We start from the raw sequence: 13,640 nt of genomic DNA, 5'->3' as shown, positions 1-13,640 counted from the left end.
GGAAAACTTCAAAGGGAGCAGTATCTGAATAAAAAAGTGGGAAAATTATAAACTACAGACTGTACAGTACAAGAAAGTTTACTCCAGTGCCACAGGTTTTTATAAAAGTATCAGGGAACATGCCTCTGAGATCATACCTGGACTGAGAAACATGAGCAAGAGAGGAGGTTGCATGGTCCTTCAGACCTTTTTTATTATTCTACAAAGGCCCAGACTGATCTGATCTTGGTCTCAATTTCACTTAGGAGGTAGGTCTTCTAAAGAAGCATGCTAACTATCATTGTTATAAACTGTTTTTGAATATATACAAGAACAGACTGAGAAGAATATTATTTCTCTAAAAAATTAGTTGTTGTTAAGGTAAATCAGAATTGTTTGCTGTGGGGTTGTTGTATTCAGCTGTAATGAAAGCACCAATAAATCAAGGATTTTCTTTTACAAGTAGGTATCTTTAATGTTCTAGGTGTCATGCAATTTCAGCATAGTATTTAAAATGTTAAAAGCTTCTATAGATGTGTGGTGGAGAGTATATTGACTGGCTGAAGAACACCCTACAAAATGTAGTGGATATGGCCCAGCCCATCCTGCCAACCAGTGAACACATCTACATGTAACATTGCCACAGGAAAGAAGCATCCATCATTAGAGACCCTCACCACTCTGCTGACTGCTGCCATCATGAAGAAGGTATAGGACCCTCAGGGCTTGACCAACAAGGTCTGGGAAAAGTCACTACCCATCAGGGTCTTGAAGCAAAGGAGATAACTTCACATGCTCCCTCACTGAAATGTTTCCACAACCAATGGGCGCACTTTCAAGGACTCTTCATCTCACGTTTTTGATATTTATTGCTTATTTATTTATATTAATGTTTCTTCTTTTTGCATTTGCACAGTTTGATGTCTTCTGACTCTGGCTGAATGCCCTAGTTGGTTGGTCTTTCATTGATTCTGTTATGGTTATTATTCTATAGATCTGTTGAGTATACCCACAAGAAAATGGACCTCTGGGATATATATGACGCCATAAATGTACTTGATAATAAAATTTACTTTCAACATATAGTTTTTGAAACTTAAGGTTGTTTTTAAAACATCATTCCTGTGTGTACAGTGAAGATGCATCAAACTTTTTAAGTGAATTTTGACTATGCAATCAATGGTCAAGACAACTCAATCCTACAACTGCAACATATGCTCATCTTTACACAATTACATGAGGGAACGATTAAAACAGTAAAAATTTATTACCGCAAGTGTACTATCTCCCACATTGGAAGCTATAAGGCCATCAATTGCTCCATTTTCAGCATCGTGAGCATGTAACCGCTCCATCCTATTGCGGTGAATTTTCCGACAAATCAGGACAGCAACGAGCGACAAAACGATCAGCACTATGACTGTACTAACAACAAAAATGATCAGCGTCTCTGCACTGTACTCAATTGGCTCTCCTTTTGGTGCTGAAATGAAACAAATAAATCCAACTTATTGTCAGTTTACAAATAGCTTTAAATTTTATTTTAACAACTTTCTTGCTTATAAAAAATACACATATGTACCAAATTGATATTAACAAAACCATAAAATGACTCTCAAAGGCCACTTAATTAGGTACACATATACACCTGCTTGTTAATGTAGATACTGAATCAGCCAATCATGTGGACAGCAACTCGATGCATAAAAGCATGCAAACACGGTCAAAAGGTTCAGTTGATCCGAATGAGGAAGAAATGTGATCTAAGTGACACGTGATAGAGTAATTGTTGGTGCTAGACGGAGTAGCTTGAGTATTTTAGAAACTGCTGATCTCCTGGGATTTCCATGCACAACAGTCTCTAGAGTTTACAGAGAATGGTGTGAAAGCAAGAAACTTCCAGGGAGCAGCAGTTCTGTGGGTGAAAATGCCTTGTTAATGAGAGGTCAGAGGAGAATGGCCAGACTGGTTAAAAACTGACAGGAAGGTGAAAGTAACTCAAATTACAACACATTACAAGGATGATTCTGGGAATGAAACGGTTATCATATGAAGATTGTCTGATGGCTCTGGATCTGCACTCACTGGAATTTATAAGGATGAGGGGAAATTTCATTGAAACCTTTTGAATATTGAAAAGCCTAGACAGAGAATATGTGTAAGATACTCCCCATGGTGGGAGAGTCTAGGACAAGAGGGCACAGCCTCAGGATAGAGGGGGATCCATTTAAAACAGAGATGCAGAGAAGTTTATTTAGCCAAAGGGTGGTGAATTTGTTGCCACACAAAGCTGTAGAGGCCAGGTCACTGGGTGTATTTAAGGCAGAGATTGATAGCTCCTTGATTGGACACGGCATCAAAGGTTACAGGGAGAAGACCAAGGAGTGGGTTTGAAGAGTGGAGCAGACTCAGATGGACAAATGGCCTAATTCTGCTCCTATGTCTTATGGTCATTACAACAGTGGTGTGCAGAAGAGCATCAGGTCTACTGCCCTAATACAAAAAGGTAACAGTGGGTCACTACAGAGAAAAAGAGCTTTCACTAGTGACCAGTTAGAGTTTGGGAATGATTCGCCACAGCAATTTCAGGAAGTCAGTGGAAAGTGCAGCGGCCGTCTTCTGAGTGGATGGAGTCAGAGTGGTGACCTTAAGGCTTTGGCTCTTCGAGGGTTCAATCAGAGAAAGCAAAGCAAAGAAAACTAAACGTTAAAGTTTTTTGTCCATCCCTTCTTTATATCTGCTAGCACAGTATAGATGCCACACAGGATAGTTGAATGTACTCTGGATTGTTTGGGAGACTGAGGGGGTGACAGAGAGGACATATATAAATAGGTTGTTACACCCAAGGGACAGGTAGTTCAGGGAGTTAGGTTCTAAGTTACGGACAGGACCTTCAGGCACTCCAAGTGCTAGTGAGGCCAAAACTAGAAAGATTACACAGTTTAATAAGTGGCTAAGGAGATGCTGCAGGAGCATGGGCATAAGACTTCTGGATCATTGGGTTCCCTTCTAGGGAAAGTGGGATCTGTACAGAAGGGACAGCTTGCACCTAAACTGGAGGGAGATTAATATCCTAGCGGGAAGGTTTGTTAACGCTGTACGGTGGGGTTTACACTAGAACTGTAGGGCGATTGGAACCAGAATGTTAGAATAGTTAGCAGAGACCTTGTGGATTATGAATCAAAAGTATTATAGGAAAGGCAGATTACAGAGCTGAAGAGGAGGTACCTGGTTTACAAACAGAGGCAATGTATAGTGAGGAGAGGCTGTTGATGGGGCAAAATTGCAGTGAAAATTGAGCTCCAATGTAAAAAGGGGAGAAAATTGAAAAAAGATGAATGCAAGACTGGAGGTGTTATATATGAATGTGTGCAGTATATGCAAGTAGATGAACTTGCAGCACAGTTGCAGCAATCACTGAATCATGGCTGAAAGAAAATAATAGTTGGGAGCTTCATGTCCAAGGATACACATTGTATTGAAAGAAAAGGCTGGAAGGCAGAGGGGGCGGGGTTACTCTGTTTAAAAACAAAAGGAATCAAATCATTAGAAAGAAGTTACACAGGGTTGGAAGATTGAATCATTGTGGATAGAGCTAAGAAACTGCAAAGGTAAAGAGACCTTTTTGGGAATTGTATACAGACCCCAATCAGTAGTAAGGATATTGTTCACAAATTAGATAGAAAATGGCAATGCCAGAATAGTCAAGGGGGATTTAAAAAAAAACACAAGAACATAAGAAATAGGAAGTGTAGGCCATCCACTTACCTGCCTTTCCCCCATAATTCTTAATTCCCCTACTATGCAAAAATCTATCAAACCTTGTCTTAAATATGTTTACAGAGGTAGCCTCCACTGCTTCATTGGGCAGAGGATGCTACAGATTTGTCACTCTTTGGGAAAAACAGTTCCTCATTTTGTCCTAAATTTACTCCTCCAAATCTTGTTCCTTAGTTCTAGTCTCACCTACCAGTGGAAACAACTTTCCTACCCTTATCTTATCTATCCCTTTATAATTTTATGTATTTTTATAATATCTCCTCTCACCCTTTTGTCTTCCAGCAGGTACAACCCCAGGTGACTCAATCACTCCTCATCTCTGGAATCAACCTGGTGAACCCCCTCTGCACCGCCTCCATTCCTCAAGTAAAGAAACCATAACTGCGCAATACTCCAGGTACAGCCTCACCAGTACCCTACACAGTTGCACCATAACCTCCTTGCCCTTAAATTCAATCCCTCTAACAATGAAGGCCAACATTCCATTTGCCTTCTTGATAGCCTGCTGCACCGGCAAACCAACCTTTTGTGATTCATGCACAAGCACTCCCAACTCCCCCTGCACAGTAGCATGCTGCAGTCTTTTACCATTTAATAATCTGATCTTCCATTTCTCCTTCCAAAGTGAATGATCTCACATTTACCAACATTGTATTCCATCTGCCAGACCTTTGCCCACTCACTTAAACAATCTATATCTCTCTGCAGACTCTCCATATCCTCTGCACAATTTGCTTTTCCATTCAATTTAGAGTCATCAGCAAACTTAGATATACTACACTTGGGCCCTTCTTCCAGAATGTTAATGTATACAGTGAACAGTTGCGGGCCCAGCACCGATCCCTGCTTCACACCGTTCACCACTGATTGCCAATCAAAGAAACACTCAAATTTGCTTTCTGTTGGTTAACCAATCCTCTCTCCATGCCAATACATCATCCCCAACTCCATGTATCCTTAACTTACAAGTCTTTTATGTGGCATGCTATCAAACACCTTCTGGAAACTCAAGTAAATAACATTCATCTGTTTCCCCCCTATCCACTGTGCTTGTTATACCCTCAAAGAACTCCAGTAAGTTTGTCAAACAGAACCTGTCTTTGCTGAATCCATGATGTGTCTGCACGATGGATCCATTTCTTCTTTAATGATAGCTTCAAGCATTTTCCCAATGACAGATGTTAAACTAACTGGCCTATTGTTACCTGCCTTTTGTCTACATCCTTTTTTCGAACAGTGGCGTGACATTCACCTTCTTTCAATATGCTGAAACCTGCCCAGAGTCCAGAAAATTTTGGTAAATTATCACCAAAGCCTTAACTTTAACCTCTGCCATTTTTTTCAGTACCCTGGGATCAGGACCAGGGAACTTTTCTATCTTCAGGCCCACAAGTTTGCTCAGTACTACCTCTTTTGTAAAAGCTAACGTGCAGGTAGAGAAAATCAGCTTGGTGCTGGATTTCAGGAGGGGGAATTTCTAGAGTGCCTACGAAGTGGCTTTTTACAGCAGCTTGTGGTTGAGCTCACCAGGAAATCAGCTATTTTCGATTGTGCGCTGTACAACTCGAAAGGCACCAGATATATACATCCCGAAGAGAAAGTAGTATTCTAAATGCAAGGTAAATGCCATGGCTAACAAGAAGTCAAAGCCAACATAAAAGCTTAAGAGAGGGCACATAATAAAGTAAAAATTAATGAAAGCTTGAGGACTGGGAAGTTTTCAGATACCAACAGAAGGTAACTAAAAAAGTCATCAAGGTAAAGATGAAATACGAAAGTAAGCCAGCCAATAATATTAAAGAGACCAAAAGTTTTTTCAGACAGATAAAGTGTACAAGGAGGGCAAGAGTCGATATTGGACCACTGGAAAATGATGCTGGAGAAGTAGTAATGGGGGACAACAAACTGACTAAATACTTGGAATCAGTCTTCACTGTGGAAGACACCAGCAGTGCGGTGGAAGTTCCAGGTGGCAGGGGTCATGAGGTGTGTGAACTTACCATTCAAGGGAGAAGGATCTTGGGAGGCTGAAAGATCTGAAGGTAGATAAGTCACCTGAACCAGATGGTGTACACCCCAGGATTCTGAAAGAGGTGGCTGAAGAGATTGTGAAGGCATCAGTGATGATCTTTCAATAATCTCTGGATTTTGTAATGGTTCTGGAAGACTATAAAATTGCAATGTCACTCCACTCTTCAAGAAGGGAGGGAGGCAGAAGAAACTATAGGCCAGTTCATCTGATCTCAGTGACTGGGAAGATGCTGAAGTTGATTGCTAAGGATGTAGTTTCAGGGTACTTGGAGGCAAATGATAAATAGGCTGTAGTCAGCATGTATTCCTCAAGGAAACCCTGACAAATCTGGTGGAATTCTTTGAAGAAATAACAAGCAAGATAGACAAAGGAGAATTGGTTGACGTTGTGTACTTGTATTTTCAGAAAGCCTGATAGACATGAGGCCGCTTAACCACTGAAGAGCCCATGGCATTACAGGAAAGATTCTAGGATGGATAAAGCAGCTGCTGATTGGCAGGAGCCAATGAGTGAGAATAACAGGTTGGCTGCCAGTGACTAGTGGTGATCCACAGGGGTCTGTGTAGGGTCTGATTCTTTTTACAATACGTGGCAATGATTTGGATGACAGAATTGATTGCAACTGATATGAAGATAGGTAAAGGAGCAGGTAGTTTTGAGGAAGTACAGAGGCTATAGAAAGACTTAGAAAGATTAGGAGAATCGGCAACAAAGTGGGAATTGGAATACAGTGTTGGTAAGTGTATGGTCATGGTCTTTGGTAGAAGAAATGGAAGATTAGACCAGATTAACGCAGGTTGAAGGCAAATGCATTCATTTCAACAGGAAGAAAAATAAATGCATAAATGCAGGGATATAATGGCAGATGGCAGAAAAATGGGGCGGAGAGGAAAATCAGATCAACCTTGAAGAAATGGCGGAGCAGCCTCAATGGACCAAATGGCCCAATTCTGCTGCATAAATGCAGGGATATAATGGCAGATGGCAGAAAAATGGGGCGGAGAGGAAAATCAGATCAACCTTGAAGAAATGGCGGAGCAGCCTCAATGGACCAAATGGCCCAATTCTGCTACAATATATCTTATGGTCTCTGAATGCAAATGTTGAACACTGAAGTGAATGGGCTACAGAAGCAGAAGACCACGAATATACATTCAATTAAAGTATAAACTAAACTCAGTGGCAAGCTTATGTACACTTACTCATTAATGTAAATATCTAATCAGCCAATCACGTGGTAGCAACACAATGCATAAATGCACGCAGACATCGCCAAGAGGTCCAGTTTTTGTCAGAATCATAATGGGGTAGAAATGTAATCTAGGTGACTTTGACCATGGAATGATTGTTGGTGCTAGATGGGGTGATTTGAGTATCTTAGAAACTACTGAGCTCCTAGGATTTTCACACACAACAGTCTCTAGAGTAGAGGTCACCAACCTTTTTAAGCCCAAGATACCCTACTTCGGCCCTAGTAAAAGGCAAGATCGACCCCACATCAATTAGTTACATGCATGTGCACCAGGGCAGAAAAGACCAGAAGTAAAATCCCGCAACCCGTAAGTAGAAATAATATATAAACACCGGGGGTACCCACCTTTTTTTTTGCACTGCGGACCGGTTTAATATTGATAATATTCTTGCAGGACGGGGGCAGGGGGCGTTAAACACGACCAGAATACAGCGATACTCGAAGCAGGTTCCTTATGTCCAGTCTATTCTAGTTTTCGCAGCTCTCGGCTTCTGTCCCGCTTGCTCATTTTTTCCACTGAGAAAACTCAGCGGGTTCGTCTTTAAGTGCTGGGTGCTTGGACTCAGGGTACTGAAGCAGTTTTGAGACATTGCCTCATTAGACAGCCTCCAGGCCCGAACTCAGCCTCCTGCCCGCCCACCGCCAGACGCCTTGGCCAGGTATGGTTGGTTGTGGGTGCGGTGAGAGGACAAGTTCAGGGCCGGACGTCCCCATACCAGGGCCACAGCGGTCACAGTCTGGAGAGCGTGGCCGACTGAGTGGGGAGTGTGACAGAGTGCCCGCCCACCCCCCTTGTAGGATCTATCAGCCGACAAATGTTTGTTCTAATAGATCGCAGTGCGGTAGCTACTCTGATACTTACAAAACGCTGAGTCTGAATTAGGTCGTCTGCAAATATTTTAGCACCAGGTTCCTCATGAACATTTGGTGTGCTAAACAGGTTCAGAGGCAGCGCTCCAGGCCAGTAGCGACGGCACTTCCTGCCACCCACCCGAGGCCAACCAGTGATCGCTGGCGTGAAGGTATCACTGCGTTTAGTTGTGTGATGACTTCGCGTGGGTTCAAGTTCAACAGTGGGCGTGACAGGGAATGAGGAAAGGTGCAGCTGACTCATATTGTTTCCTCACGGCCCGGTGGTTGGGGACCACTGAATTACACTGTGTAGTGCGGGGGAGCTACACGCACGCGCACTGGGCAGAAAGAACGGAACTAAAACCCCGCAACCCGGAAACAATCTCTCAACAGTATTTGTGTATTTATTTTTCATTTTTTGTCGGGATTAACTGGGAAAGTCTCAAAGATCGACTAGTCGATCGCGATCGACGGGTTGGCGACCACTACTCTAGAGTTTACAGAGAATGGTGTGAAAAACAAAGCAAACACATTCAGTGATCGGTAGTTCTGTGGGTGAAAACACTTCGTTAATGCAAGAGGTCAGAGAATGGCCAGACTGGTTCGGGCTGACAGTAACTTAAATAACAACAGTGGCGTGCAGAAAACCATCTCTGAAAGCACAACATGTTGAACCTTGAAGTGGATGGGCTACAGCAGAAGACCATAAACATACACTCAGTGGCCACTTTATTAGGTAGAGGACATACCTAATAAAGTGGCCACTGAGTATATACTACAGTAGGTTGTATCAAAAGGAAAAAATATGAACAGTGTAGAAACGGGAAATGCATCAGAATCAGATTTATTGTCACTGACATACAGTATGTCAGGAAGATTGTTATTTGCGGCAGAAGTACACTGCAATACATGAAAATTCACTCTTAGTTACAATATGGAATATAGAGTATAATTAACAAGATATGCTGGAAATCCAGAGCAACACACAAGAAATACTAGAGGAACTGAGTAGGTCAGACAGCATCTATGCAGAGGAATAAAGAACCAATGTTTTGAACCGTGAACCTTCATTGGGCCTGATCTGACAAAATTACCGCCAGATACATGCAAACTTTGAGTCGGTGCACACTAAAAACTGGCCAACTGGAAATTCCAGACTGCAAATAAAATACACTACCTTCAACACTGCTGAATATTTTCAGTGGAATTAGGGCACCATTGCACACACAATTCCACACATTTCTTCCTCCACAATGTCTTTCAATTGCTTTTTTAGATTTATTTCAGATATCCATCATCATACAGAAATTGTTCTTGGAAACTGGGATACACTGAAAAGTGCTTTCATGATCATTTTAAGCCGAGCAACAGACAAACATTCCCGGCATTCTGTATAGTTAAACAGTGATTTAAATTTAGAAGTCTACTTGTAGCGTACAGCACCTCAGTTACAGTACTGTATAAAAGACTTCAGAACATATAGAAACATAGAAAACCTACAACATAATACAGGCCCTCAAGCCCACAATGCTGTGCTGAACATTTACTTACTTTACAAATTACTTAGGGTTACCCATAGCCCTCTATTTTTCTAAGCTCCATGCACAAGCCCAGGAGTCTCAAAAAAGATGCTATTATATCCGCCTCCACCACCGTTGCCGGCAGCCCATTCCACACACTCACCACTCTCTGTGTAAAAGACTTATCCCTGACGTCTCCTCTGTACCTATTTCCAAGCACCTTAGCGCTATGCCCCCTCGTGCTAGCCATTTCAGCCCTGGGAAAAAGCCTCTGACTATCCACACAATCAATGCCTCTCATCATTTTATACACCTCTAATCCTCCGTCGCTCCAAAGAGAAAAGGCCAAGTTCATTCAACCTATTCTCATAAGGCATGCTCCCCAATCCAGGCAACATCCTTGTAAATCTCCTCTGCACCCTTTCTATAGTTTCTACAACCTTCCTATAGTGAGCCGACCAGAACTGAGCACAGTACTCCAAGTGGGCTCCGAGCAGGGTCCTACATAGCAGTAACATTACCTCTCGGCTCTTAAACTCAATCCCACAGTTGGATGAAGGCCAATACACCACGTGCTTTCTTAACCACAGAGTCAACCTTCGTAGCTGCTTTGAGCATCCTATGGACTTTGACCAAGATCCCTTTGATCCTCCACACTGCCAAGAGTCTCACCATTAATACTATATTCTACCATCATGTTTGACCTACCAAAATGAACCAGCTCACACTTATCTGGGTTGAAGTCCATCAGCCACTTCTTAGCACAGCTTTGCATCCTATTGATGTCCCACTGTAACCCCTGACAGCCCTCCACACTATCCACAACACACCCAACCTTTGTATCATCAGCAAATTTACTAACTCATCCCTCCACTTCCTCATCCAGGTCATTTATAAAAATTACAAAGAGTAAGGGTCCCAGAACAAATCCCTGAGGCACACCACTGGTCACCCGGCCTCCATGCAGAATATGACCCATCTACAACCACTCTGCTTTCTGTGGGCTGACATGTTATAAGACTATAGGGTTGGGAAATGATTTTCAGACTTTTGTGAATAAGGGGTTAAAATTGTTGCAGACCCAAGCTTGTTTTATTCTGCAATTTGCTTGTACTGCTTTCAAACTGACAACTTTGCAGGTGTGAGCTGACTTTTGCTTATCTGTCTCATACCTATTGCTCACATGGCTTCCAAGAATTAAACTGAGCGCTCTTGTCCCTTAAGACCAAATTGGACACCGGTTCGGCAGGAGCCTGTGACCCTGGTGTGACCCTTGTCTTACCAGTAAGAGCCAGGATGTGGTATAACATTGCTATAGGAAAACACTGGACTAAGGCTAAAGATAAGAAATGACGGTTAAAAGGTGAGAAGTTATCTCCATCATATTTACCTGCACATTGTCTGTGGTTGATGACCTTTGACCTATTAAGGCAACCAAAGGGTCTTTCCCTTAAAATACCACTGTTGCTGGGCATGTGACTGTGGGGGTAGCTAAAAATTATTTCCTGATACATGACAGAAAGGGTATAAAAAACTCTGCATCTGTTTGCAGAGAGAGAGACCACTGGTGAAGACTGTGTGTCTGTGCCCGAGAAGTGTCCTCTCTCCAGTAGCAAGCAATAAAAAAGCTGTTGCTTTACCTTCCGTAGTACTGTGTGTTCTTGCATCGGGTAACAGGTAATAATTTGAAGTAGGGTTTAACATCGGCAAGCCTATTCTGGATTCACAAAGCAAGGTCCCCTTGGATCCCATGCGTCCTTACTTTCTCAATAAGTCTTGCATGGGGTACCTTATCAAGTGCCATGCTGAAATCTATATACACTACATCTACTACTCTACTTTCATCAACATGTTTAGACACATCCTCAAAAATTTCAATCAGACTAGTAAGGTACGACCTGCCTTTGACAAAGCCATGCCTACAATTCCTAATTATATTATGCCTCTCCAAATGTTCATAAATCCTGCCTCTCAGGATCTTCTCCATCAACTTACCAACCACTGGTCTATAATTTCCTGGGCTATCTCTACTCCCTTTCTTGAACAAGGGAACAATATCTGCAACCCTCCAATCCTCTGGAATCTCTCCCATCCCCATTGATGATGCAAAGATCATTGCGAGAGGCTAAGCAATCTCCTCCCTCGCCTCCCACAGTAGCCCTGGGTAATTCTTGTCTGGTCCCGGTGACTTATCCAACTTGATGCTTTCCAAAAGCTCCAGCACATCCTCTTTCTTAATATCTATTTGCTCAAGCTTTCCAATCCACTGTAAATCATCTCTACAATTGCCGAGATCCTTTTCCATAGTGAATACTAAAGCAAAGTATTCATTAAGTACCTCCGCTATCTCCTCCAGCTCCATACACACTTTTCCACTGTCACTCTTGATTGGTCCTATTCTCTCACATCTTATCCTCTTGCCCATCACATATTTGTAGAATGCCTTGGGGTTTTCCTTAATCCTGTCTGCCAAGGCCTTCTCATGGCCCCTTCTGGCTCTCCTAATTTCATTGTTAAGCTCCTTCCTACTAGGCTTATAATATTCTAGATCCAATCCTTATCTTTGTCTAGTTTTTTGATACTTTCGTAAGCTTTTCTTCCTGACTAGATTTTCAACAGCATTTGTACACCACGGTTCCTGTACCCAACCATCCTTTCCCTGTTTCATTGCAACATACATGCAGAACACCACTCAAATATCCCCTGAACATCTGTCACATTTCTTCTGTATATTTCCCTGAGAACACCTGTTTCCAATTTATGCCTGATAGACTCATATCTCCCCTTACTCCAATTAAACGCTTTCCTAATTTGTCAGTCCTGACGAAGGGTCTCAGCCCAAAACGTAGACTGCTCCTTTCCACGGATGCTGCCTGACCTACTGAGTTAGTAACCAGCTTGTTAGTACTCAAACAGGAATACTTATTATTAAGGGGTCAGCCACAGGGGTACTCTCTAGCCTCTGACTCTTGCCCTTCCCTCTCCTGACTGTTACCCAGTGTATCCAGAGAACCATGCCTGTCATGTGACAGCAATGGCCTCGCCTGGTTGGAAGTCACACCACCTGCCAGTCAACATTTTGCCCCTCCCAACTAATCAATGCACACTTAACCATTGGCCACGTTAATTGGATTAACCCATCTAGCACCAAACCGTTGTTCCCCATGTGAATCAGCTGGGCTGGACCCTCCAGCCCCCTGACCCATGTGCTTGGCTCGCTGTCTTTTTGCCATCCTCTAGGGACCACCCTGCTTCACTCCAGGCTGAAGACTGCAGAACAGCGCTGGAGACATATGGTAAGGTGTGCATTGAATAAGGTTGTGGGAGCATTTATTGTTGTCCCTTTAGCAAAGAGCCGTGCCTGCCCATAGTCAAGGGTGGTAGGTATTGTAGTTGCTTTTCCCTTGCTTGTATGTGTACCTGTACTCTGGCCCCACACCGTTTTCCTGTGTATTGTACTGCATACCTGACTTTTCCCACCCTCCTCTATTCTAAGCGCATTTGTGTGAATATTGTAGCCGCTTGTGTTGTTCCCAAGCTTTTCATCCCCTTGTAAATAAACTCATTATTAAAACTGTGTCCAGAGTTCTTGCCTTTGAGACCCAAAGAATCTTACTCATTTCCATCACAACACCATCTGTCTCTCGAGTCCCAGCTGTGACAACTTGACCATAGCTCCTCTCTATCACCTCCTCACTTTCCCTGACCAGCCAAAGGTCATTGAGCTGAAACTCCAGCTCCCTAATGTGACCCCTAAGGAGCTGCAGCTTGATGCACCTGGAGCAGATGTAGATGTCTGGGAGGCTGGGAATCTCCCAAACATCCCACATCTGACACCCAGTACTGAACACTGGCCTCACAAACATACTTCCTGTTTCTACTCCTCACAGGTAACTTACTTTGCCTTGACCTGTTATCGCCGAAGCCCAAATGAGCCAAAGCCCTACCACGCTGCCTCAGATCACTCCATTGATGACTGCTCCACTAGGCAGTGTCTCCCTTTTATGCCTGAACCTTCCTTACTATCCACCTTATGATTGGTGCTCTAATAATAGCTGCTGATAGGTCATATAACCATATAACAATTACAGCATGGAAACAGGCCATCTCGGCCCTTCTAGACCATGCCGAATGCTTACTCTCACCTAGTCCCACCAAAGAGCACTCAGCCCATAACCCTCCATTCTTTTCCTGTCCATATACCTGTCCAATTTTACTTTAAATG

At 42.9% G+C, this 13,640-nt stretch overlaps 1 protein-coding gene across 3 annotated transcripts in view; it reads right to left on the bottom strand.

The window, feature by feature from the left end:
• Nucleotides 1–13,640, bottom strand: part of acvr1l (activin A receptor, type 1 like) — a 65,194-nt gene that overhangs the window by 31,112 nt on the left and 20,442 nt on the right. For all 3 annotated transcript variants that reach the window (XM_059958438.1, XM_059958439.1, XM_059958440.1), the window contains one exon: nucleotides 1,251–1,462. In XM_059958438.1, coding sequence (XP_059814421.1) covers nucleotides 1,251–1,462 — 212 coding nt within the window. The remainder of the gene's footprint in view (nucleotides 1–1,250; nucleotides 1,463–13,640) is intronic.

The sequence above is a fragment of the Hypanus sabinus genome, unplaced genomic scaffold, assembly GCF_030144855.1.
Source record: "Hypanus sabinus isolate sHypSab1 unplaced genomic scaffold, sHypSab1.hap1 scaffold_1029, whole genome shotgun sequence".
NCBI classification, from domain to species: domain Eukaryota; kingdom Metazoa; phylum Chordata; class Chondrichthyes; order Myliobatiformes; family Dasyatidae; genus Hypanus; species Hypanus sabinus.
This window is presented reverse-complemented; position numbering and strand designations above follow the sequence as displayed.